A 26549-nucleotide genomic window follows, 5' to 3' on the forward strand; every position below is an offset into this window, starting at 1 on the left:
CAGTATATTAATTATTTACATGCTGCTTTGTGTGATTTTTTTTCCTGGGCTGATAGACTGTTTGTTTTTGGCTGGAACAAACAGGTTTCACTTTTAAGTTTCACATTCGTTTTTGAAAGTGTTGCACAGCTCCTATTACTTGCTGTACTTGTAATAACAGGGGAAGTACTGTCTTGCACTCCATGTGACCGGGTGTGGTCTATGTTCATTTCTCTTGTTAAGTGTGTTCAGTCCACGGGTCAGCCATTACTTATGGGATATATTCTCCTTCCCAACAGGAAGTTGCAAGAGGATCACCCAAGCAGAGCTGCTATATAGCTCCACCCCTCACATGTCATATCCAGTCATTCTCTTGCAAGTCTCAACAAAGGAGGTTGTGAGAGGAGATAGGAGTAACATTCTTCAATCAAAAGTTTATTATTTTAAAATAGCACCGGAGTGTGCTGTTTGCTCTCTCAGGCAGTATTTAGAAGAAGAATCTGCCTGCGTTTTTTCTATGATCTTAGCACACGTAACTAAGATCCACTGGCTGTTCTCGCACATTCTGAGGAGTGGGGTATCTTCGGAGAAGGGAATAGCATGCGGGGTCCCCCGCAAATGAGGTATGTGCAGTAAAATATTTTCTAGGAATGGAATTGACTATGAAAACACTGCTGTTACCCATATGACGTAAGTACAGCCTTTAATGCAGTAGTAGCGACTGGTATCAGGCTGATAAATGTATGCGCAGTTGAGTTATTTTCTAGGGACTAGAATTTAACTTTAAATACTGTTAGTACTGAAATAAATGTACGAGCCTTAACTGCAGTAGAAGCGACTGGTAGCAGGCTTAGTGATAACTTTGCATAACACTGGAAAGTTGTTATTTAAAAACGTTTACTGGCATGTTCGTTTTGTGAGGTACTTTGGTGATAAATCTTTTTGGGCATGATTTTTTTCCACATGGCTAATGTATATTTCTGCATAGACACCGTTATATCAGGTCTCCCACTGTTGTGATATGAGTGGGAGGGACCTTTTTTTAGCGCCTTGTTGCGCAGTTAAAATTCTAGCACAGTCTTCCTGCTTCTTCCTCTTTGATCCAGGACGTCTCCAGAGAGCTCAGGGGTCTTCAAAATTCATTTTTGAGGGAGGTAATCAGTCACAGCAGACCTGTGACAGTGTGTTTGACTGTGAGAAAAGCGTTAAATCTTAAATTGATTATCCGTTTTGGGTATTGGGGGGTTAATCATCCTTTTGCTAATGGGTGCAATCCTCTGCTAATTTCATACATTTACTGTTTAAAATTGGTTGCTATAACCATATTAGTTCGTTGTTATTTCAACTGTGACAGTTTTTTTGTGTTTTTAAAAGCGCTGCAGCGTTTTTTATATTGCTTGTAAACTTATTGAAAGAAATTTCCAAGCTTGATAGCTTCATTGCTAGTCTGTTTAAACATGTCTGACACAGATGAATCTGCTTGCTCATTATGTTTAAAGGCCAATGTGGAGCCCAATAGAAATATGTGTACCAATTGTATTGATGTTACTTTAAATAAAAGTCTGTCTTTACCGGTAAAGAAATTATCACCAGACAACGAGGGGGAAGTTATGCCGCCTAACTCTCCTCACGTGTCAGTACCTTTGCCTCCCGCTCAGGAGGTGCGTGAGATTGTGGCGCCAAGCACATCAAGGCACTTACAAATCACTTTACAAGATATGGCTAATGTTATGAAAGAAGTATTATCTAATTTGCCTGAGTTAAGAGGCAAGCGCGATAGCTCTGGGTTAAGGACAGAGCGCGCTGATGATTTGAGGGCCATGTCTGACACTGCGTCACAATTTGCAGAACATGAGGACGGAGAGCTTCATTCTGTGGGTGACTGATCTGATCCAGGGAGACCGGATTCAGAAATTTCAAATTTTAAATTTAAGCTTGAGAACCTCCGTGTATTACTAGGGGAGGTATTAGCGGCTCTGAATGATTGCGACACGGTTGCAATCCCAGAGAAATTATGTAGGCTGGATAAATACTATGCGGTACCGGTGTGTACTGATGTTTTTCCTATACCTAAAAGGCTTACAGAGATTATTAACAAGGAGTGGGATAAACCCGGTGTGCCTTTTTCCCCTCCTCCGATATTTAGAAAAATGTTCCCAATAGACCACGAGACTTATGGCAGACGGTCCCTAAGGTGGAGGGAGCAGTTTCTACTTTAGCCAAGCGTACCACTATTCCGGTGGAGGATAGTTGTGCTTTCTCAGATCCAATGGATAAAAAATTAGAGGGTTACCTTAAGAAAATGTTTGTTCAACAAGGTTTTATATTACAGCCCCTTGCATGCATTGCGACCGTCACTGCTGCAGCGGCTTTCTGGTTTGAGTCTCTGGAAGAGGCTATTCGCACTGCACCATTGGATGAGACTTTGAGCAAGCTTAAAGCCCTTAAGCTAGCTAATGCATTTGTTTCGGATGCCGTTGTGCATTTAACCAAACTAACAGCTAAGAACTCCGGATTCGCCATTCAGGCGCGCAGAGTGCTATGGCTTAAATCCTGATCAGCAGATGTAACTTCTAAATCTAAATTGCTTAATATTCCTTTCAAAGGGCAAACCTTATTCGGGCCCGGCTTGAAGGAGATTATTGCTGACATTACTGGAGGTAAGGGTCACACCCTTCCTCAGGACAGGGCCAAATCAAAGACCAAACAGTCTAGTTTTCGTGCCTTTCGTAATTTCAAGGCAGGAGCAGCATCAACTTCCTCCGCTCCAAAACAGGAAGGAACTGCTGCTCGTTACAGACAGGGTTGGAAAAGCAACCAGTCCTGGAACAAGGGAGAGCAGGCCAGAAAGCCTACTTCTGACCCTAAGACAGCATGAAGAGAGGGCCCCCTATCCGGAAACGGATCTAGTGGGGGGCAGACTTTCTCTCTTCGCCCAGGCTTGGGCAAGAGATGTCTAGGGACCCTGGGCGTTGGAGATTATATCTCAGGGATACCTTCTGGACTTCAAAGCTTCTCCTCCACAAGGGAGATTTCATCTTTCAAGGTTATCAGCAAACCAAATAAAGAAGGATGCTTTTCTTCACGGTGTACAAGACCTCCTAGTAATGGGGGTGATCCACCCAGTTCCGCGGACGGAACAAGGGCAAGGATTTTACTCAAATCTGTTTGTGGTTCCCAAGAAAGAGGGAACCTTCAGACCAATCTTGGACCTAAAGATCTTAAACAAATTCCTAAGAGTTCCATCATTCAAAATGGAGACTATTCGAACCATCCTACCCATGATCCAAGAGGGTCAGTATATGACCACAGTGGACTTAAAGGATGCCTACCTTCACATACCGATTCACAAAGATCATTATCGGTACCTAAGGTTTGCCTTTCTAGACAGGCATTACCAGTTTGTAGCTCTTCCCTTCGGGTTAGCTACGGCCCTGAGAATTTTTACAAAGGTTCTGGGCTTGCTTCTGGCGGTACTAAGACCGCGAGGCATAGCGGTGGCTCCGTACTTAGACGACATTCTGATACAAGCGTCAAGTTTTGAAAATGCAAAGTCTCATACAGAGATAGTTCTAGCATTTCTGAGGTCGCATGGGTGGAAAGTGAACATGGAAAAGAGTTCTCTGTTACCACTCACAAGGGTTCCCTTTCTAGGGACTCTTATAGATTCTGTAGAGATGAAGATTTACCTGACGGAGTCCAGGTTATCAAAAATCCTAAATGCTTGCTGTGTCCTTCATTCCATTCCAAGCCCATCAGTAGCTCAGTGTATGGAAGTAATCGGCTTAATGGTCGCGGCAATGGACATAGTGCCATTTGCGCGCCTGCATCTCAGACCGCTGCAATTATGCATGCTGAGTCAGTGGAATGGGGATTACTCAGATCTGTCCCCTTTACTAAATCTGGACCAGGAGACCAGAGATTCTCTTCTCTGGTGGTTGTCTCGGATTCATCTGTCCAAGGGAATGACTTTTCGCAGACCAGATTGGACGATTGTAACAACAGATGCCAGCCTTCTAGGCTGGGGCGCAGTCTGGAATTCCCTGAAGGCTCAGGGATCATGGACTCAGGAGGAGAAACTCCTTCCAATAAACATTCTGGAATTAAGAGCGATATTCAATGCTCTTCTAGCTTGGCCTCAGTTAGCAACACTGAGGTTCATCAGATTTCAGTCGGACAACATCACGACTGTGGCTTACATCAATCATCAAGGGGGAACCAGGAGTTCCCTAGCGATGTTAGAAGTCTCAAAGATAATTCGCTGGGCAGAGTCTCACTCTTGCCATCTGTCAGCGATCTACATCCCAGGCGTGGAGAACTGGGAGGCGGACTTTCTAAGCCGCCAGACCTTTCACCCGGGGGAGTGGGAACTTCACCCGGAGGTATTAGCTCAACTGATTCTTCGTTGGGGTGAACCGGAACTGGATCTCATGGCTTCTCGCCAGAACGCCAAGCTTCCTTGTTACGGATCCAGGTCCAGGGACCCGGGAGCGGTGCTGGTAGATGCACTAGCAGCCCCTTGGATTTTCAACATGGCTTATGTGTTAACCCACCGTTTCCGTTGCTGCCTCGTCTGATAGCCAGGATCAAACAGGAGAGAGCATTGGTGATTCTGATAGCGCCTGCGTGGCCACGCAGGACCTGGTATGCAGACCTAGTGGACATGTCGTCCTGTCCACCATGGTCTCTGCCTCTGAGGCAGGACCTTCTACTTCAGGGTCCTTTCAACCATCCAAGCCTAATTTCTCTGAGGCTGACTGCATGGAGATTGAACGCTTGATTCTATCAAAGCGTGGTTTCTCGGAGTCGGTTATTGATACATTGATACAGGCTCGGAAACCGGTTACCAGAAAAATTTACCATAAGATATGGCGTAAATATTTACATTGGTGTGAATCCAAGAGTTACTCATGGAGTAAGGTTAGGATTCCTAGGATATTGTCTTTTCTACAAGAGGGTTTAGAAAAGGGTTTATCCGCTAGTTCGTTAAAGGGACAGATTTCTGCTCTGTCTATTCTTTTACACAAACGTCTGGCAGAGAATCCAGACGTTCAGGCTTTTTGTCAGGCTTTGGCTAGGATTAAGCCTGTGTTTAAAACTGTTGCTCCTCTGTGGAGCTTAAACTTGGTTCTTAGAGTTCTTCAGGGTGTTCCGTTTGAACCCCTTCATTCCATTGATATTAAGCTTTTATCTTGGAAAGTTCTGTTTTTAACATAGTAACATAGTAGATAAGGTTGAAAAAAGACTGAAGTCCATCGAGTTCAACCTATACAAATCTAAAATACTTACAAAAAGCTCCAGTTAAGCTTAAATAACCCCATTAAAATGTGACCCATTTAATACTAGCAATCATATCCATGAATTTTGTTTATATACAGAAATTTATCCAGACTATTTTTTAATGTATCTATGGTATTGGCATTCACTACCTCCTTTGGTAATGAGTTCCACAATTTTATTGCTCTTACAGTGAAAAAACATTTCCGTTGCAGGAGATTAAATCTCCTTTCCTCCAACCTTAAATTATGACCTCTTGTCAGAACCAATTTTCTTGGAATAAAAAGAGCTTCTGCCATCTCTGTATATGGGCCTTGAATATATTTATATAAAGTAATCATGTCACCTCTCAAGCGCCTTTTTTCTAAAGAGAACAGACCCAGTTTGGCTAGCCTCTCCTCATAGGTTAATTTCTCCAATCCCCTTTTGATGGCTATTTCCTCGGCTCGAAGAGTCTCTGAGTTATCTGCCTTACATTGCGAGTCTCCTTATCTGATTTTTCATTCAGACAAGGTAGTTTTGCGTACTAAACCTGGATTTTTACCTAAGGTTGTTTCTAATAGGAATATCAATCAGGAGATTGTTGTTCCATCATTATGTCCCTAACCCTTCTTCAAAGAAGGAACGTCTTTTGCATAATCTGGACGTAGTCCGTGCCCTGAAGTTCTACTTACAGGCAACTAAGGATTTTCGGCAAACTTCTTCTCTGTTTGTCGTTTATTCTGGACAGAGGAGAGGTCAAAAGGCTTCGGCCACCTCTCTCTCTTTTTGGCTTCGTAGCATAATACGTTTAGCCTATGAGACTGCTGGACAGCAGCCCCCTGAAAGAATTACAGCTCATTCCACTAGAGCTGTGGCTTCCACCTGGGCCTTTAAGAATGAGGCCTCTGTTGAACAGATTTGCAAGGCTGCAACTTGGTCTTCACTTCATACTTTTTCAAAATTTTACAAATTTGACACTTTTGCTTCTTCGGAGGCTGTTTTTGGGAGAAAGGTTCTACAGGCAGTGGTTCCTTCTGTTTAAAGTTCCTGCCTTGTCCCTCCCATCATCCGTGTACTTTAGCTTTGGTATTGGTATCCCATAAGTAATGGATGACCCGTGGACTGAACACACTTAAGAAGAGAAAACATAATTTATGCTTACCTGATAAATTTATTTCTCTTGTAGTGTGTTCAGTCCACGGCCCGCCCTGTCTTTTTTTTTGAGGCAGTTCTAAATTTTAATTAAAACTCCAGTCACCACTGCACCCTATAGTTTCTCCTTTCTCGTCTTGTTTCGGTCGAATGACTGGATATGACATGTGAGGGGTGGAGCTATATAGCAGCTCTGCTTGGGTGATCCTCTTGCAACTTCCTGTTGGGAAGGAGAATATATCCCATAAGTAATGGATGACCCGTGGACTGAACACACTACAAGAGAAATAAATTTATCAGGTAAGCATAAATTATGTTTTCCTCCATTCCGGCTGAGACTTGAACCTGAGGAGAGCGTTCCTCTGTTAACTGTCTGGGTCTAGGAGGTGGTGAGTGCCCCAGCCATTGGGAGTATAAAGGTGCAGTTTTCTATAATAAAAAAAATGTTTTTATTTGTGTCCTTCTGTGGGTATAACCTGAGCTATGGAGGACTCTGACATGTTAGAAGGTACTCCGTCTGTACTAAATCATACCTGTTCATATTGTGAGATGGCCGTGGTTTTCCCGCCCACTCAATTATGTTCCACATGCCTTAACACCATTATAAAGTCTAAGAAGGGAGACAAGCCTGCTAAGACTAGTGAGCCATCTACCTCTCAGGACTCGGCGTCCCGTGAAATTACTTCCCCATTATCCACTCCACATGCAGTTCCCCCTAGCACATCTAATCCTCCATCTGGAGGGGGCCTTTTTCCTGCGGACTTTGCCACGCAGTTACAAACGGTGGTGTCTGCAGCCCTCAGTGCATTACCTCTCTCTAACAAACGCAAGAGAAATGTTAAACATAGCTCTCCTGACCCGGAGTAATCTAAATATTTATTGGATTTAGCTATTATGTCCCAGTTATTCGATGATGAGTTAACCTCTGTAGCTTCAGAAGGTGATCATTCTGGGTCGGAGTCCTTAGCGTCTAAGCCTCCTGCTGCAGAGTAAGCGTCCTTTAGATTTAAAATTGAACACTTGTGTTTTTTTTAAAGAAGGTTCTGTCTATGTTAGAAGTTCCAGAGGCAGCGCTGCCTGAAGAACCCATGATACCTAAATTAGGCAGAGTTTACGAAGACCGGAAAGTTCCTTTGACTTTTCCTGTGCCCGTTAAGATGGCGAACATTATTAAGAACGAATGGGAAAGAATTGGTTCTTCCTTTTCCCCCTCGTCTACTTTTAAAAAGTTCCTGGTCTTTGACTCTCAACTGGATTTGTGGGGCTCCATTCCTACGATGGATGCTAGACGTACTACTTTATCTCTTGAGGATAGTTCTTTGTTCATAGAGCCGATGGATAAGAAAATGAAAATCTTTCTGAGAAAGATCTTTCAAGATACAGGATTTTTGTTTCAACCAGCGGCTGCAGTTGCCGCGGTTTCTGGAGCTACTACCTACTGGTGCGACTCTTGGTCGGAACTCATTGAGGTAGAGTCTCTCCTCAAGTATATTGAAGACAGGATTAAAGCACTGATGATTGCTATTCTTTTATCTGTTATGTGTACATGCAAATTATTTGCCTAAATGCTAAGGCCTCTGGCTTTGCGATCCTAACCCGCTGGGCCACTCGGGTTGAAGTCTTGGTCTGCGGATATGACTTCTAAGTCCAGACTTTTTTTCTCTTCCCTTCAAGGGAAAGATTTTATTTGGTCCAGGCCTGGACTCCATTATTTCTTTGTTTACCGGAGGCAAGGGTACCTTCCTACTGCAAGTTAAGAAGAACAAGTCTTAAGGGATGACAATCTTCTAATTTTCCTTCCTTTCGTTCGAACAAATCCCAACAACAACAATCCTCCTCCAAGCCCGAGCAACCCAAGAGTACTTGGAAGCCGGCTCAGTCCTGGAATAAATCCAAGCAGAATAAGAAGCCAGCCGAAAACAAATCGGCATGAAGGGGCGGCCCCCAATCTGGGATCAAATTGTGTAGGGGCAGACTGTCTTTTTTCAGACGCCTGGTTCAAGGACGTACAGGATCTGTGGGTCCTGAAGGTGGTATCTCAGGGATACAAGATAGGCTTCAAATCTCATCCGCCAAGGGGCAGATTCCTTCTCTCAAATCTATCTACCATAAAAGAGGGATGCCTTTCTAGGGTGCGTTCGGGATCTATCCTACTTAGGAATTGTTGTCCCGGTGCCTATCGAAGAAAGATGTTTGGGGTTTTATTCAAACCTTTTCTTCCCAAAGAAGGAGGGAACTTTCCGCCCAATTCTGGACCTGAAGTGCTTAAACAAATTTCTCAGTGTCCCTTCCTTCAAGATGGAGACGATCTACTCTAAAATCATACTAACAATATAAGACTAATCTACTGTCTAAATCAATCCTCAATGATAAGTGACATAAAGTGAGAATCAGACAATGACCATAAAATTAAGCAATGCTCATATCGTTATAAACAAACACAGTAAAAATCAAGCAGTACTTGAAGACTGGGCGGTCTGAGTATCTACAATGCTGCTAGGTTTGATTTCAATAGCACAGGAGAAGTTATACTCCTTATTCCTAGAGTCTGTTGTGTTGGATGATATTATCAGAACGCTGTTAGGATGTTAATAACAGAAAAAAGAATAGTTCATTCTCAAATGTACTTTTAAATTTTAAGCGGATGTTTTAACAGCTGTTATCAGTTGTTTCTTAGTTCACCGCTTCAAATTCTCTCCAGCCCGGCGTTCCAGTATGGGAGGTGGCAAGCTTCAGCCTCTCACCTGTGAGCCTGTAGTGTACTATTAGGTAAACGCTGGTTGAAATGTTTCTATTTTCCTCTAAATGCTGGTTGTAATGTTTCTATTTTCCTCTAAGTGTGCACACTTACAATAATGTCTTCACTCCTACCGTCTGCTCAGCGGTGTAGTCCTTCCACTGGTGCTGGCTTAACGGTCCTGGGAGCCAAATCAATCTGTGTCTCTGTGTCTCTTCCAAACAAACTGGGTCCTGGTGTGGTTTCTACGTGTTTCAGCTCTCCAGGGAGCCTTTGTCAAGATAACCTCCACCAGCTGCGCTACCTCATTATATAGGGCTTATCCATATTAACCCTTTCCTGGTTTTTCATTTTTTAGTCCATTAAATGTGAGTTTCATGTTCCATCATCCAATTATTAGAAAAGTTTTCCAACAGACTTGGTTTCCCAAAACATTGATAGCTATCGGCTAGTCTAATCAATTGGTTGTATATACTCTTTAAGTCACATCACTTTCGCATAGCAATTTGCTTTATAGAACATCCAAATAGAAAAGTTTATTTCTCTAGCAATACAAATTTGTTAATATAATTAATTATACATAAATCTCGTCAAGTAAAACATAAAAATAAAGATAAAAAGTAAAAAATTATTTTTTATATAAAAAGTGTTGAGCATATTCGAACCAGGGACCTTAGACTTTGGAACCCTCAAGCTTAACCATTCAGCCATAGCTGATGAATTATTTGTTGGCTGAAATTATGGGGATCAAATCTCTCATTTAGTCATCATTTATAGACAAAAGATTTTTGTTATATTTTCTCCACTGGATACGAACCCTTGGACCTATCCTCTCAGTGGTTGACATCTTATCCACTAAGCTGGCTTGCTAGTTGATATAACCAGTCTAGATAATAGTTTTATTATATAATTTCTTTAGGGTAATTCTAGACATTTATTACTCCTTACTCTCTATGGGGGAAATAATTACTAATAGATTATGTATCGATCTCATCAAATACAAAAGTGAAAATAAATAAGAATAAAAAATGAATAGTAAAAACGAAGATCTTTTATATATATATGATAATCATAAAGAGTTTTAACCTGATTCGAACTCAGGGCCTTGGGCTTTCAAGCCCAAATATTTAACCATTCAGCTATAACGGCTTACTCATTATTGTCTATACATAAGGGAATCTAATCTTTTATCTAGTCCTCACCTAATATAAAAAATAAAAATACACAGTTTTCCTCACTGGATGCGAACCTTTGGACCTTTCTATCTGCGGTGGACACCTAATCCACTGTGCTAGCTGTATAATTAGCATAACTTTATCTGGATCTTAAACTTATTGTTTAATTCCTTGGAAGGTTTTCTCACCTTACTCTCCTTAGAGGAAAATTTATTAAATTAATAGCATATCCTGTCCAAATTTATATATCTCGGAAGATGTCCTATCTGGGAACTGTTTAAAAATTACTTACATTATCCCTAATCTTAACTCGTTCGACCCCAACTCATGACTTTCACATATGAGGAAGGTATTTAAATCCTATGGGACGCTATGTAATACAGGGTTGCGGGAAATGTATAGTTATTGTCATTATTATCTATCATATAGTGAAAGAATAGATTGATATTCATTAAAAAAATTGTTTGGTTAAATGAAAGAATTTATATCCATCTCAGATTCCCTCTCCTCCCATCAAGCGTAACTTTTTTAATTCCCCAGAATTTAAGAGCTCCTATATTGTCCCTGTGGACTTCTTTGAAATGTTTATCCAGGACGGTATCTTCTCTCTCATGCTCAATCGCCAGTAAATGTTCACGTATATGGTCTTTACGTTTTCGTCCTGTCTGTCCGAAGTATCTTAGATTACAGCTACATTGTAGCATGTATATGATGTTAATATCTGTACATCTTATACTATCGGTTATCTTTATCACCCTTCCATCTTTCTCAGATTTAACCTGTTTAAGTTTAGTGCTGTGCTTGCACGCCTTACATTGGTGGCAGGGGAAAAAACCTTCAATTCTTTCTCCTTCTAGGGTCTTATAACCTCTATTACACATTTTAATATCACCTTTAAACTCACTGGGGGCTAACATTGATTTTAAGTTCTTTGCCTTCCTATAGATGAATCTTGGATTCCTTCCTAGATTTGGCCCTATTAGTGGATCTTTCAATAAAAGATGCCAATGTTTTTGGACTATATTTTGAAATAATTTATAGTGTGCAGAATAGGTAGTAATTACTGGTATATCAGTTGTTTCCTTGTAACTTCCTTTTTGAGGTTTTTCTTTTTTAAGTAATAATTTTTCACGATCTGTATTTTTTACTTCCTCCGCTATATCTTGGATTTTATTGGTATTATAACCTTTCTGCCCAAATCTTTGTATTAGTACTTCGGATTGTTCCTCAAAATCTTTTACATCCGTACAATTCCTTCTAACTCTCATTAGCTGGCCTTTCGGTATATTTCTTTTCCATTTAATATGATGGCAACTGGCCGCATCTACGTAATTGTTAGTCGACTTTTTTGAAAAAAGTCTTCATTCTTATTTCATCATTCTTTATCTCTATCTCTATATCTAAATAGTTAATTTTTAGATTACTGAACTCATATGTGAATTGCAGGCCAAATCTATTAGTATTTAAATCATCAATAAATAAATCCAGTAGCTCTGTGTCACCCCTCCAAATAAAAAACAAATCATCAATATAACGTCTATAGAGCACAAGGTTCGCACCCCATGGGGACTGGTCAATGACCTCCCTTTCAAATATCCCCATGAATAGATTCGCATAACTGGGTGCGAACCTTGTGCCCATAGCCGTACCCTTTACTTGTAGAAAATAACTATTTTCAAATTTGAAGTAGTTATTTCCTGAAATGTATTTAATACACTTTAATAAAAAAAAAACCTTTGAATTTGTCATGTTAGGGTCTTTTTTAAAAAAAATGCTCTATAGCCTGAACTCCTAGATCATGTTCTATGTTCGTATAAAGGGAGCTTACGTCACAAGTGACTAGTACGAAATTCTTTTCCCAACTTATATCTCTTAAGACTCTAAAGAAATGTGCCGAGTCTGAAATATAAGAGGGGAGTTCCTTCACATAGTTCTGTAAGAAAAAGTCGATGTATTGTGACATGTTCGATGTAATTGAATCAATGCCCGATATTATCGGGCGTCCCGGTGGGTCTTTAAGGTTTTTATGAATCTTCGGCAAGAAGTAGAATATGGGTGTTCTAAAATTCTTGATCAGAAGAAAATTTATATTCATATTCAGTTACCAAATTTACTAGTTTTGCTTCATCTAGCATTTCTTTCAATTTACAGTAATAATTATCACCCGGATCACTCAAAAGTTTTTTTATATGTGGATGTATCATTCAGCAATCTATAGGCCTCAGTTTTATAATTAATACTGTCCATAATTACCAGACCCCCCCTTTGTCCGCCTGCTTTATGACTATATCATCTCTGGACTGTAGTTCTTTTAGAATTGCTTTTTCTTTCAAACTTAAGTTCCATTTAAGATTCTTGGTTTGTTTAGTATCAATTTCCTCTAATTCTTGCTTTACGAGTTTTTCAAAAGATTCTATATAATTTCCTTTTTCTTGCGTTGGAAAAAACTGTGATTTGGATCTAAAATTAGTATGAATAAATTCTCTTTTCTCAGCTGTATGACTATCTATAATTTGGATTTTTCAAAAAGTACTTCTTTAAAGTTAATTTTCTTACAAATTGGTTGATATTTATGTAATGTTCAAATTTATTCATTACTGAAGTTGGAGAGAAGGATAATCCCTTTTTTAGAACATTTTCTTGCGTCCTAGTTAATTCTAACTTACTGAGGTTGAAAATACCATTACTCTCTATATTTAAGGGTATATCCACTACGGATTGATCATTATTTCCTTCATTAATCAACAAATCTCTCTTTCCTCTCCCTCCTCTTCTCCCTCTCTTCGTCACACTATAAATTATTTCAAAAATATAGTCCAAAAACATTGGCATCTTTTATTGAAAGATCCACTAATAGGGCCAAATCTAGGAAGGAATCCAAGATTCATCTATAGGAAGGCAAAGAACTTAAAATCAATGTTAGCCCCCAGTGAGTTTAAAGGTGATATTAAAATGTGTAATTGAGGTTATAAGACCCTAGAAGGAGAAAGAATTGAAGGTTTTTTCCCCTGCCACCAATGTAAGGCGTGCAAGCACAGCACTAAACTTAAACAGGTTAAATCTGAGAAAGATGGAAGGGTGATAAAGATAACCGATATTATAAGATGTACAGATATTAACATCATATACATGCTACAATGTAGCTGTAATCTAAGATACTTCGGACAGACAGGACGAAAACTTAAAGACCGTATACGTGAACATTTACTGGCGATTGAGCATGAGAGAGAAGATACCGTCCTGTATAAACATTTCAAAGAAGTCCACAGGGACAATATAGGAGCTCTTAAATTCTGGGGAATTAAAAAAGTTACGCTTGATGGGAGGAGAGGGAATCTGACCAAGAAATTACTAAAACAGGAAGCTGAATTTATTTTTAATTTTGGGACACTACACCCTAAAGGTCTCAATAGTGAGATGGATATAAATTCTTTCAATTAACCAAACAATTTTTTTAATGAATATCATTCTATTCTTTCACTATATGATAGATATTAATGACAATAACTATACATTTCCCGCAACCCTGTATTACATAGTGTCCCATAGGATTTAAATACCTTCCTCATATGTGAAAGTCATGAGTTGGGGTCGAACGAGTTAAGATTAGGGATAATGTAAGTAATTTTTAAACAGTTCCCAGATAGGACATCTTCCGAGATATATAAATTTGGACAGGATATGCTATTAATTTAATAAATTTTCCTCTAAGGAGAGTAAGGTGAGAAAACCTTCCAAGGAATTAAACAATAAGTTTAAGATCCAGATAAAGTTATGCTAATTATACAGCTAGCACAGTGGATTAGGTGTCCACCGCAGATAGAAAGGTCCAAAGGTTCGCATCCAGTGAGGAAAACTGTGTATTTTTATTTTTTATATTAGGTGAGGACTAGATAAAAGATTAGATTCCCTTATGTATAGACAATAATGAGTAAGCCGTTATAGCTGAATGGTTAAATATTTGGGCTTGAAAGCCCAAGGCCCTGAGTTCGAATCAGGTTAAAACTCTTTATGACTATCATATATATAAAAGATCTTCGTTTTTACTATTCATTTTTTATTCTTATTTATTTTCACTTTTGTATTTGATGAGATCGATACATAATCTATTAGTAATTATTTCCCCCATAGAGAGTAAGGAGTAATAAATGTCTAGAATTACCCTAAAGAAATTATATAATAAAACTATTATCTAGACTGGTTATATCAACTAGCAAGCCAGCTTAGTGGATAAGATGTCAACCACTGAGAGGATAGGTCCAAGGGTTCGTATCCAGTGGAGAAAATATAACGAAAATCTTTTGTCTATAAATGATGACTAAATGAGAGATTTGATCCCCATAATTTCAGCCAACAAATAATTCATCAGCTATGGCTGAATGGTTAAGCTTGAGGGTTCCAAAGTCTAAGGTCCCTGGTTCGAATATGCTCAACACTTTTTATATAAAAAACGATTTTTTACTTTTTATCTTTATTTTTATGTTTTACTTGACGAGATTTATGTATAATTAATTATATTAACAAATTTGTATTGCTAGAGAAATAAACTTTTCTATTTGGATGTTCTATAAAGCAAATTGCTATGCGAAAGTGATGTGACTTAAAGAGTATATACAACCAATTGATTAGACTAGCCGATAGCTATCAATGTTTTGGGAAACCAAGTCTGTTGGAAAACTTTTCTAATAATTGGATGATGGAACATGAAACTCACATTTAATGGACTAAAAAATGAAAAACCAGGAAAGGGTTAATATGGATAAGCCCTATATAATGAGGTAGCGCAGCTGGTGGAGGTTATCTTGACAAAGGCTCCCTGGAGAGCTGAAACGCGTAGAAACCACACCAGGACCCAGTTTGTTTGGAAGAGACACAGAGACACAGATTGATTTGGCTCCCAGGACCGTTAAGCCAGCACCAGTGGAAGGACTACACCGCTGAGCAGACGGTAGGAGTGAAGACATTATTGTAAGTGTGCACACTAAGAGGAAAATAGAAACATTACAACCAGCATTTAGAGGAAAATAGAAACATTTCAATCAGCGTTTACCTAATAGTACACTACAGGCTCACAGGTGAGAGGCTAAAGCTTGCCACCTCCCATACTGGAACGCCGGGCTGGAGAGAATTTGAAGCGGTGAACTAAGAAACAACTGATAACAGCTGTTAAAACATCCGCTTAAAATTTAAAAGTACATTTGAGAATGAACTATTCTTTTTTCTGTTATTAACATCCTAACAGCGTTCTGATAATATCATCCAACACAACAGACTCTAGGAATAAGGAGTATAACTTCTCCTGTGCTATTGAAATCAAACCTAGCAGCATTATAGATACTCAGACCGCCCAGTCTTCAAGTACTGCTTGATTTTTACTGTGTTTGTTTATAACGATATGAGCATTGCTTAATTTTATGGTCATTGTCTGATTCTCACTTTATGTCACTTATCATTGAGGATTGATTTAGACAGTAGATTAGTCTTATATTGTTAGTATGATTTTAGAGTAGACACCGGTGTCTTTAATATATTAATTGATTAAATTTTTAATTCTAATTTAATTGATCATTATTTAAATTTGTCAATAAATTGTTTTATACATTTTTTGAACTCATAGCTGTAGCAATTTGCTTTATTTATCCTTCCATATTTTGGCACACATTTTTCTATTAATCAGATAGCCTTGAGTTGGCGCCACTTCCACCCACTGTGTACTTTTGGACATCCCGTAGTTATTGCATATGTGGTGAAAAGTGCAATCAGGAGGTTGGCTAATCTGATATTTACCTATCTCCAGCTAACACACTCTTTGCTTTTACAGGTCGAGGTTGAGGTATCCCCAAGCAGAACTAATAGATGCACTAGCAGTGCCCTGGAGGTTAAAACTCATATATCTTTTTCCTCCATTACCGCTTCTTCCTCGAGTAGTGACCCGCATCAAGCAGGAGCGGGTATCAGTAATCCTAATTTCTCCATCATGGCCGCGAAGGACGTGGTTCGCGGATCTAGTGGGGATGTCCTCATCTCCTCCATGGAAGTTACCTTGTCACAGAGACCTGCTGATACAAGGTCAATTTGTTCATCAAAATCTAGGTTCTCTGAGGCTCACTGCGTGGAGATTGAACCCTTAGTCTTAGCCAATAGAGGTTTCTCTGAGAGTGTCATTGATACTCTTATTCAAGCTCGTAAACCAGTTACTCTGCGTATATACCACAAGGTGTGGAGGATCTACTTATTCTGGTGTGAAGTGCGATTTTTCCTGGCACTGAGTTAAGGTTGCCAGGATCTTATCTTTTCTCTAGGATGGGCTGGAGGAGGGCCTTTCTGCTAGTTCCCTGAGGGAACAGATTTTGGCCCTGTCGGTTTTATTGCACAAGAGACTGGCTGAGCTTCCAGACGTGCAGTCCTTTGTTAAGGCTCTGATTAGGATCAGACCTGTGTTTAGACCTGGGGCTCCTCCTTGGAGCCTAAATATTGTTCTTCGGGTTTTGCAAGAGGTTCTGTTTGAGCCTCTGCATTCCGTTGACATTAAATTGTTATCTTGGAAGGTTCTCTTTTTGTTGGCTATTTCCTCTGCACGCATAGTTTCTGAGATCTCTGCTTTGCAATGGGAGCCTCCTTATCTGATTTTTCATGCAGATAAGGTAGTTTTACGTACTAAATTAGTTTTTCTTCCTAAGGTTGTGTCAGATCGTAACATCAATCAGGAGATTGTGGTTCCTTCTTTGTGTCCTAATACTTCTTCATCGAAGGAACGCTTACTTCAAAATTGTGATGTGGTTCGCCCCTTGAAGTTCTATCTTCAGGCTACTAAGCAGTTTAGACAATCTTCCTCTTTGTTTGTTGTTTATTCAGGGAAGCGTAAGGGTTAGAAGGCTACTTCGACTTCCCTATCTTTTTGGTTAAGGAGTGTCATCCGCTTAGCTTACGAGACAGCTGGACATCGTCATCCTGAGTGGATAACCGCTCATTCCACTAGAGCAGTGGCTTCTTCTTGGGCCTTTAAAGGGACTCTGAACCCAAATTTTTTCTTTCGTGATTCAGATAGAGCATGCGATTTTAAGCAACTTTCTAATTTACTCCAATTTTCAATTTTTCTTTGTTCTCTTGCTATCTTTATTTGAAAAAAGAAGCAGCAGCTAAGGAGCCAGCAAATGTTTGGTTCAGACCCTGGACAGCACTTGTTTATTGGTAAGTGAATTTATACACCAATCGGCAAGAACAACCCAGGTCGTTCACCAAAAATGGGCCGGCATCTAAACTTACATTTTTGCTTTTCAAATAAAGATACCAAGAGAATGAAGACAATTTGATAATAGGAGTAAATTAGAAAGTTCCCTAAAATTGCATGCTCTATCTGAATCACAAAAGAAAGAATTTGGGTTCAGTGTCCCTTTAAAGGCCCAAGAAGAAGCCACTGCTCTAGTGGAATGAGCCGTTATCCACTCAGGATGACGATGTCCAGCTGTCTTGTAAGCTAAGCGGATGATCCATTAAGAACGAGGCCTCTATGGATCAGATTTGTAAGGCGGCTACCTGGTCCTCCTTACATACTTATTCAAAATTTTACAAGTTTGATGTTTTTAGCTTTTGGAAGAAAAGTTTTGCAGGCTGTGGTGCCCTCAGAATAGGGTCCGCCTCTTCCTTTTTGTTCCCTCCCGTTATTCATTCAGTGTCCTCTGGAGCTTGGGTATAGTTTTCCCAACAGTAAGGAATGAAGCTGTGGACTCTCTCTATGTTAGGAAGGAAAACATAATTTATGCTTACCAGATAAATTCCTTTTCTTCCGGATACGGAGAATCCATGGCCCTCACCCGTTTTTTCTTGTCTATGGGCGGTCCCCTATTATTTCTTTTATTCTTCTGGCACCATTTATACCCTAATGTTTCTCCTACTTTTCCTTATTCCCTCAACAGAGTGACTGGGCTAATGAGGAAGTGGGAGGGATATTTAAGCCTTTGGCTGGGGTGTCTTTGCCTCCTGGTTGCCAGGTGTTGTATTTGCCAACAGTAAGGAATGAAGCCGTGGACTCTCCCTATCTGGAAGGAAAGGAATTTATCTGGTAAGCATAAATTATGTTTTTTTTTAAACTTATTATCTCTACCTTGCCAATAACAAGCAAATACTATCCTCAAGAAGTCAATACTCCACAGAAAATTATATTTTATTAATTCTAGATACTGACTAACATCATGCAATTAAAATATTGTGAGTGATGTTCCAGTGTCACTCTTTTTAATGCTGAGCTGTTATAAAACATGTTTACAAATCAGCAGTCATTTATACGGTACTGTGCTTGGGAAACCTACAATCAACCTATTGACTGCTATAAAGGGTGGCATTGTAAAAGCAGGTGACATTTGAATATTAAGTGCTTATTTTTTTTAATTATCCTGCTGTCATTTTGCTCCCAAGAGTATTTTAGTACTCAAATATGGAAAAATACAGTATGCAAACACTGTTAAAATGAGTTCTGTTGCAAATTGCTTTTAAACTAAGACTGGTATACAAAGGTTGCAGAAACTGTTGGGAATTTATACAGAAGCTGCTGTTTAATTGTCAGAAGATTTGTTTATTATTTTCATGTCATTATCTCCTAGATCTCAGTGAGTGGTATTGTAAAAAGTCTGTTCTGGCACTTGTGGACGGAGAAATCTGGGACATGTACAAACCATTGACTAAATCCTGTAATATCCAGTTTCTTACTTTTAAAGATGAAAATCCGGAAGAAGTGAACAAAGTAAGTGTATTATATTATTTACTCATTTACAGACTGGTCTAGAAATATCGCACATGCTCCACTATCCTAGCTGCGCTGGGATTTAGCGCTGTTAGGGACGTCGTAGCCGTTTGGCTGTTTTGAAGCCATGGAGGCTTGGTAAATGGGATCGCTGGCTGGCGAGCGTGTCTAACGTCATAGGCACTCTCCCCTGACCCGGTCCCATCATTTAAATCACATGATCGCATGGTTTCAATTTGTTTATATCGGAACTTGAAAATTTTGTATAAGCGGGAAATAATTAAAGAACATGAAACCTCAGATCTAGATAGAGCATACTCTTTTAAGTTTCTAGTTTACTTCTATTATAACATATTCTCTGTTCTCTTGGTATTTATTGTTGAAAGAACTACAGTACTGGGAGCTAGCTGAGCACATTGGGTAAGCCAATGACAAGAGGCTTATATGAACAGCGACCAATCGGCAGCTAGCTTCCAGTAGTGCATTGCTGCTCCTGAGCCTACCTGGGTATGCTTTTCAATAAAGGAACCCCAAAAAATGCACATTTTATGATAAAAATAAATTAGAAGCTTATTAAAAATTGCATAATATGTCAGAATAAAGGAAATGGAACTTTGTCTTTACTGTAGCTAACTTTTATTGTAATTGTAAAATATTAATTGTAAGGGTTATTGCTACAAAAATCTTGTGAACCAAAACCCATCGCTTGGTGATATAATGGAAAATGAAGTGTTTTTTTTTAAAGCGTCTCAGCTGATCGTTGAATTGAAGCCTTAAATTATGTTATTGCTGCTGAAGGTCAGAAGGCTTCTAGTAGAATGTCAATAGGACTGCAAAGAAGAGCAGATCATCGGAACTTGCTGAACTCCATTTTCACATCTTCTTGTGATCAATACAACAGGCAAATGGACAAAGATCAATCTGTGGTTGCAATGTAAATCATCTCTCTACTGATAGTGCGGGCAAAATCAAATAGCTGCTTTTGCTTTGTGAAAAGAACATTTTTAATGGATATTTAACTTTAAAAGTTTCCATCGTGCTTATGGAAGATCATATTTAAAAGAATTAAAAATGTTTATGTATGAAAAAGATGCGTTTCGTGTTTGTGCAATACTTGTGCAAAAGCTCCCTGTCCGATAAGCAAAACTCCCACAACAACAAAAAAGTTTTTTTTTTTTTTTTTTATAATTCTCTGTATAGGATCAGCAGTTTTCAAAACAAACAAAAACAAAACTGTATTTTAAAATATTCTTCTTTAGATGCAACAAAGATAGACAACTACAAATCTTAATCATTTCAGGTTTTGGTACGTGTAAGGGGTCTTTTCACTAGAAGCTGTCCAACGGAGAGCTACTAAAATGATACATGGTATAAAATATAAAACGTACATAAATAAGACTCTATGACCTAAATATGTATAGTTTAGAGGTTAGAAGGGAAAGAGGTGACATGATAGAAACCTTGAAATATATGAAGGGACTTAATAAAATAGAAGCTGAAAGCATTTTCCACAAACAAATAAATGCCAAAACAAGGGGTCACAATCTAAAGTTAGAGGGTAGCAGATTCAGGAGAAATTTGACAAAGCATTTTTTTACAGAAAGGGGGGTGGATTCATAGAATAAACTTCCATTTGAGGAGGTAAACACAAAGACTGTAAAGGAATTAAAAAATGCCTGGGACATGCAGGAAAAAGTAACATGTAATATGGGTAGACTTGATGGGCCTTTTTGGTTCTTATCTACCGTAAAATTCTATGTTTCTATGTTTTCCATTCCATTAGAATAGGGTTTGATCATTGTCTGTGCCTTTCCAGTCCATCTGTAAACATTTTCTCTCCACATGTTTTTGCATGGTCTTGGTGATGTAATGGTGTGTGTGTGTGCTCCTCACATCTGCGGTACATACAGCTCTTTGCAGCACAAGCAACAGTTTGTCTCTCTTGAGTCTTGGCAGCTCTTCTGTTCGTCCCAGCTGTCTTGTTGTTTCAGGCTGCTCCTCTTCCTGATACATTGTCCGCACTGGCTCAGTCTTGCACAAGGTCAGTGCTTTATTAAATGTCAGTGACTGTATACATACAGGGAGGAGTGACATCTCACTTTGTTTCCTATAAAATGCAAAGCTGTAAACACAGAACTACTATCTCACACTCTAAACCCGTTCTCTCTGCAATCTCCTCCCTTTCCTGTTCTGAGGAATCTATCTCTCCGTATAATTCCATTCTAACCTCTGCCCTTGACAAAATCGCTCCTCCTTCCATAGCTGCAACCGTTGGAACCCCCAACCTTGGCACACACACGCTACTTGTAAAAATGCACCTGCACTGCAGAACGGCACAGAGAAAATTTCGCTCCACTGACGACCTCTTGCATTGCAAATTTATGCGGCACTCCTATTCCCCCAACCTCTCCTACTTTGCAACTATGATTTCATCTATGTCTCACAATCTTAAGCATCTTTTCTCCACTCTTTTAAAATACCCTCCTGTACCTCCCCCATCTCTTCCCATTACCACTTATTTCACAGCTCATGATTTTTCAATACATTTTAAAATTGACTCCATCCGACATGAAATAACTTCCTACCACAACAACAATATCCAGTCCTCAAAAATCACTGAAAACTCAGCACTTTCCCTCCTGTTACAGAGGAGGAGTTTTCTGCTCTCCTTTCATTTCCCATCTTACTACCTGTCCCCTTGATGCTACCTTCCCTTTCCCCTAATATTACACCAATCCTCACACACATATTTAAAGTGAAGGTAAAGTTTGCGATTATGCAAGGCAACCTAACATTTCTCCATATGAACCTAATCTAGTCGCTAAGTTTTCTTTCAGATTACTGCAATATTTTCTAATAAAAATTATATTTAAAAATCCCTACCGCTTATCTCACAACTCCTCCCAAGACCTACTTCCGTCTTCAGCGCTCCCATCCGCTCTCTGTATCTTTCAAAGGCGCGTTCTTGCTGCAGTCTCTAACTGCACATGCTCTAATCGGCGATGCTGCTAACCACTGCGCATGCGGCTATTTGTGATTAATATTTCCAAATGCGCACTGGAACGCGCGTGGTTGCCAATCTTCTGAAAATTTGAATAGCGCATGCGCTTACTGCTAAAGGGGCTGATGACGTGAAGTGACGGCCGCCTAACGGACGACATTTCACTTGGCTTAGTCAAAAACGTGACCCACCGATAAACCCTCCCCCAAAAAAACGGGTTGAATTTGAGTACATTTGGGAATTTATTTTTAAAGGTGAGAACTTGATTAATTTAAGAATTCATGAATTAAACTTATGTTTATTTGATACACTTAATGCTATAACGTGTAGTCATTACAGTAACTTTACCTTCACTTTAATCTCTCACTTAAAGCTGGTGCATTTCCAGCATACCTTAAATTTGCTGCAATTACACCTGTTCTTAAAAAAGTCACTCAATCCAGCTTCCCTTTCAACTATTGCCCCATCTCTCTTCTTCCCCTCACCTTGAAACTTCTTGAGAGCATTGTTTATAAACGCTTATCACGCTTTCTCTCATCTAACAATCTTCTCTACCCTTTGCTATCTGTCTTTGTCCCCCCAACTCTCTACCAAGGTGACAATTAACCTGCTTACTGCCAAGTCTAAAGGTCACTACTCCATGCTAGTCCTTTTAGATCAGTCCAAGAACATTTTCTGCTTATATGGAAAAGCCTTAACAGGTTGTACTAAAAGATTCTGGTACCAGACTAAGTACAGCTCGAGGGACAAATTCTCAGAAAAATAGGTTGCAGTAAATGTGGCATTGTTCTGGGCATAAAACGTATGACCTTTGCATATCTGGAAGGGCTCATCACCTTTTGTCCTTTTTAAAATGTCACAAATATTTTGCAGCATGTAAAACGTTTACAATATGGTTCTGATTGCTAATACTGGGGATGACGTTTCATGCTTTTACATGTATAGAATGTATGCAATAATATTTTATATTTAAAACTTCCCTTTGCACTTTATCTAGTAATGCGTTCTGTACCATTGACGCAGCAATAATGGAGCCTATCTTGTTTGCAGGCATATTGGCGTTCCTGTGCTATGATACTTGGATGTGTTCTGGAGCAAGCATTCAAAGATGAGTACACAGTGAATCTGGTCAGAGCTCTGGAGGTACCAGGTAAGACATTTACTATTAAATGAACAGTCTAGTGGGATACTGCAATTCTCTAATTAACTGGACCATTTTATTATTAAATACATGCTATTTTCTAGCTGTTTACCCTTTCCAAAGTGATTAAACACATAGTTAAAGTTGCATTTCCATGTGCAGAGCATTGCAGCTTCTGACAAGGCATGCCAATAAGCCAATCAGTGGCAAATACTCATATCTACAGCTGTGCTTTAGAAACAACACATTAGGTAGCCTGGTGTGCAACTTTTAACTTTATGGATGTTCTTTCAACATTACAATTCTGTAACAAATTACTATGATTGTATGTCCCTTTCAGTCTATAAACAACTATTTAAATACATTAATTTTGTTTTCCTGACGTCTTGCTTTTTTTGTGAATATTGAACATACAAGCTTAAGATTTGCAAAAATAATAAAAAGAAGGAAAAAATTAAACAGGAAACTAATATAAAGTTACTCCTAATACAATTGCAATATAAAATCTGACCTGTGGTAGGTTAATGCAGTTCAACATACATATTGCAGAAATAATCATCAATACAAGTGCATTTTGCCCTTTATATGATATTGCGCTATGAAGGTGCAGCTCTCACTATTCAATAGCTATTCCTGATTAAACACAATACCTTACAACAACAGTTCAAATGGAGTGCTCACCACTTTTTATAATGATCATCAATATTGTAATTTGAGTTCAAATTATAAACAGAGAAACACATCATAATCCTGTAAACATTCATTGCTTTTTTATTCTTTTTTAAAAATGTTCTCTCGTTAGTTGACTAGATGGCTCTTCTGAGTCATGGAACATTAATTCTAGACAGTTTGGACCTGCATCAATGATATTAAAGGTTCAGTTACCAAATTAAACAGAACAATTACAAACTGCAGTTCTACAAAGAGTCTATACCTATCATCCTGTAAACTCTCTTTGGTCGATACCTATAAACGTCAGTACACCTGATCTGTTTGTGCAAAGGAGTGAAAATAAGATCCAAAATCACCTGACCCTGCAAGCAATTTAGAAATGCTTTCTAAACACATTAAGCTTAATTTGCTTTGATAGAAGCAGAATTAAACTCTCTCTGACTGAACAATTTGTTTATGGCATTCATATGCAATAATAATTCTAGACTAGTGAAAAATATACATTATCCCCTCAAAAAAAATTGTGATAGCGTATGGGAAAAAGCAGTAGGTGCGAGTCAAGGATGACTGCACAAAGAGTTACAGGTATGTAACCAGGTTTGTACTGCAACGCTTTTAATGAAACTAGATTTAATCCAAACAAACCTAAAGCAGAAATAATGACTTTAACAACCAATTTGCAATTAAAGTTTGTCTATTGTCTCTTCTTCATTTACAACGAAAACTACAAAAAGTTATCCACCCAGCCTTACATATGGCGATGTTAATTATAAGTACCAATGGAAAGTATCAAACCATCTATTTGTTCTTTTTCCTTTTCCAGCAGATGTTAATTACTGCAATACAAAAAGTAACAGCTTGCAAAAAATGTGAATGGATCGCTGAGTAAAGTGCAAGTGTGAGATGTCTGTGGTATGTTAATTAGTGCAGCTATTGTATAATGCTAATGAAAGCAATGGAATGTGAATTGATCAGTAATTAGTGTAGGTGAGCAGTGACAGATCTGAATGGCTGTATATCTTGCATTGTTAGAAAAAGGCAACAGCACTTTGTGCATATATTAAGCAGAAAAGAGTTCAAAATGAAACCTTAAAGGGGCATAAACATGCTGTAATGTGCATTTCATTATAGCACTGGTGCTTGCCTATATCTCTGTATAGCCCCCTGTTCTGGAATGTTAAATGCATTTTAAGTTTGATCTACAAGTGAAACCAAATTAAAAGCTAGGACTATTCACGTGAGAGACACATCTGCTTTATAAAGAATTGTGTATCCAAGGAGAATATTGATTTTTGCTTTAGACGTCTGGTTTGTGGAGTGTTTAAACTCGTCACGCAGTCACTTTAGTGAGAATTATTGCTCTGAAAACCGAAATTTTTAACATGACAGACTTTACATTTTCACGCAAAGGAAAATCTTTTATTTGATGGCATGAGGTGCAGAAATTGAAGAATTTGTAGATGATGGGGTTAAAATCATATTATAAAACATATGTTTTGATTGCAGAAACAAAAGGCCTTTCAAGTTTGCCCAATATATATTTCTTAAATAGTCTTCCTCATATCCCAGGTGTATTTCAGTTGTCTATAAAGACTTTGCCCTTTCCTAAATCTACCCTTTCTGTAAAGAAGTGTTTACTCAAATTATTCCCGAACCTCCCACCCTCCAACTTAAAGGGACAGTGAAAATCTTGAACTTTTTATATAAAATGCTTCGTTATGTGTAGTGAAAACACTTTGCAATACATTTTCATTACTTATTTTGTTCCCTTTTCATGTAATTCAGCTCTGTAAATTTAGCAATTTCTAATTCTCAGAACTTGAAATGCAGCTTGCTGACTTCTAAAGGTGAAATATGCTATTTACCTGTTCCTAATTGGATTATCAGATAACAACTGTAAAAAATGTCTTCGAACTAACATTATGACTGTAGCTAGCCTTGTTGTCTGCAGACTAAAGCTCAGATTGTTTTTTCCAAATAAGGCAAATGGTGGTTGAGTTTGGCTAGTGAAAAATAATTGCAGTAAAATGGATATTAATTTGTTTTGAAAATGTTAAGACTTGGCTGATATGTTAATCTATAGCAACGCAACAGAAATGTCTTCTAATTACGAGGTGTTTACTGCCCCTTTAAGATAATCTCTCCTTGTCTAATGCAGCCCTCTTTGTTAAAAAAAATGTATCCTCAGCTTTATTGAATCCTATAATATTCTTGATGGTTTCTGTCTCCTTTCTCTTATCTGAGCTATATGTATTAACAGCGGGTGGAAAATTTCACTCTATTTTACTAGTCAGGTGAGAAAAGTTACTAGTCCCAGGGGAAAAAGTTGCTAGTCTACTCAGAAATCAAAATTAAACTTTCATGATTCATATAAAGCATACAATTTTAAACAACTTTCAATTTTACTTCTATTATCTAACTTGCTTTGTTGTCTTGATGTCCTTTGTTGAAAAGCATACCTAGGTATGCTCAGGATCAGCAATGCACTTCTTGGACCTAGCTGCTGATTGGTGGCTGAACATATATGCCTCTTATTATTGGTAGTGCATTGTTGCCACTTTAAAAATGATTCTAAGATAATGATGTAATTGTGTTTAGTAGAAGTAATTTGGAAAATTGTTTAACATTGTATGCTCTACTTGATTCCCTCTAGGTTTTTATATAGCCTTCTGAAGATATGTGCTCTAGAACTG

The 26549-nt window shown here is 38.6% G+C and overlaps 1 protein-coding gene across 1 annotated transcript in view; it reads left to right on the forward strand.

Moving 5' to 3' along the window:
* Positions 1-26549, forward strand: part of MRPL39 (mitochondrial ribosomal protein L39) — a 328194-nt gene that overhangs the window by 86808 nt on the left and 214837 nt on the right. Inside the window, exons 3-4 of the mRNA XM_053706005.1 lie at positions 18903-19042; positions 23094-23193. Of these exons, the coding sequence (XP_053561980.1) occupies positions 18903-19042; positions 23094-23193 (240 nt within the window). The remainder of the gene's footprint in view (positions 1-18902; positions 19043-23093; positions 23194-26549) is intronic.

The sequence above is a fragment of the Bombina bombina genome, chromosome 3, assembly GCF_027579735.1.
Source record: "Bombina bombina isolate aBomBom1 chromosome 3, aBomBom1.pri, whole genome shotgun sequence".
In the NCBI taxonomy this organism is placed as follows: domain Eukaryota; kingdom Metazoa; phylum Chordata; class Amphibia; order Anura; family Bombinatoridae; genus Bombina; species Bombina bombina.